The sequence below is a fragment of the Otolemur garnettii genome, unplaced genomic scaffold (genome assembly GCF_000181295.1).
Source record: "Otolemur garnettii isolate 467f Iridium unplaced genomic scaffold, OtoGar3 scaffold00019, whole genome shotgun sequence".
Classification (NCBI taxonomy): domain Eukaryota; kingdom Metazoa; phylum Chordata; class Mammalia; order Primates; family Galagidae; genus Otolemur; species Otolemur garnettii.
This window is the reverse complement of record NW_003852414.1, coordinates 23,158,698-23,159,815: the sequence shown is the minus strand read 5'-3', so window position 1 is coordinate 23,159,815 and position 1,118 is coordinate 23,158,698. Positions and strand designations below refer to the sequence as shown.

Here is a 1,118-nt window from a genome sequence, read left to right as displayed (position 1 = left end):
AAGGTTGCAGATGGCACTGTGGTCTGTCCCCTAACCTTGCCCACGGTCTCCCTTGCAGGGGCCTACAGAAAGGTTGCAGATGGCACTGTGGTCTGCCCCCTAACCTTGCCCACGGTCTCCCTTGCAGGGGCCTACAGAAAGACTACAGGACAGACATAGTGTTTGGAACAGACGTCCCCTGCTGGTTTGTGCACAACAGTGGGAAAGGCTTCATCGACGGGCATTACAAGGACTACTTCGTGCCTCAGCTCTACAGCTTTCTCAAGAGGCCTTAAAGGTTTACAGAGTTTTTGGAAATTATATGTATAAATACACATTTTTTCCCTGCCGCCTTTGCACGTATTCTTCAGTTTGAATAATTAAAGACAACCAGATATTATGGTAGTTTATAAAGCCTATAAACCTGTCTGAAAAAATAAACATTTTGCAATGGAGTTTTAGGATTTTGTGTTTTCAGATACAGAGGTGTGTCGATCCAGCAGGCATCTGGACAGAGCCCTGGGTTTAGCATTTGGTATGATCGAATCTTGGTATTGTTGAAAGGCAGGTTGTCAGCTTTGCAGACTGAGGGCATTTTTACGGTGTTACTTATACGGGAAGTTCAATAATGAGGTTATTTTGTGAGCATAGACTATAAATGGGGAAGTTATTTTAGTTGCTTTATAGAGATTTATGTTAAAACCCTGTCGCTGGCTGTAGGGATAGAGAGGTAAGTTTAGCCAGCACAGCTACAAAGGTGCCTAGGATGGCCCAATATGCTGAGCCAAGATTTTCTTCCTAGTGTTGGCCCCTGAGACCCTTTTTGGTTGCAGCTTAGATTAGCCATACTTATCTAGGAAATCAGAACCAGAAGATTAATTATAAACATTGGCTCATGTGATTACAGAAGCTGGTAAGTCCAAACTCTGTAGGGTAGGCTGAAGGTCCAGGAGACCCAGGGAAGAGCCGGTGTTGCTGCTGGTGAAGCCAGAGGGGAGTTCCACTGGAGAAGTCCCTGTCCCCTGGGAGAAGGGAGTTCCACTGGAGAAGTCCCTGTCCCCTGGGGATGTCAGCCTCTTTGTTCTATTTAGGCCTTTGGCTGATTGGACCAGGCCATCCCATTAGGGAGAGCGTCTGCT

General features: G+C 46.3%; 1 protein-coding gene across 1 annotated transcript in view; it reads left to right on the top strand.

Moving 5' to 3' along the window:
* The window catches only part of ITIH2 (inter-alpha-trypsin inhibitor heavy chain 2), a 33,636-nt gene extending 33,202 nt beyond the window's left edge, over positions 1 to 434 (top strand). The window contains exon 21 of the mRNA XM_003786826.3: positions 128 to 434. Within this exon, the coding sequence (XP_003786874.1) occupies positions 128 to 275 (148 nt within the window). The 3' untranslated portion in view covers positions 276 to 434. The remainder of the gene's footprint in view (positions 1 to 127) is intronic.
* Positions 435 to 1,118: the final 684 nt, after the last annotated feature.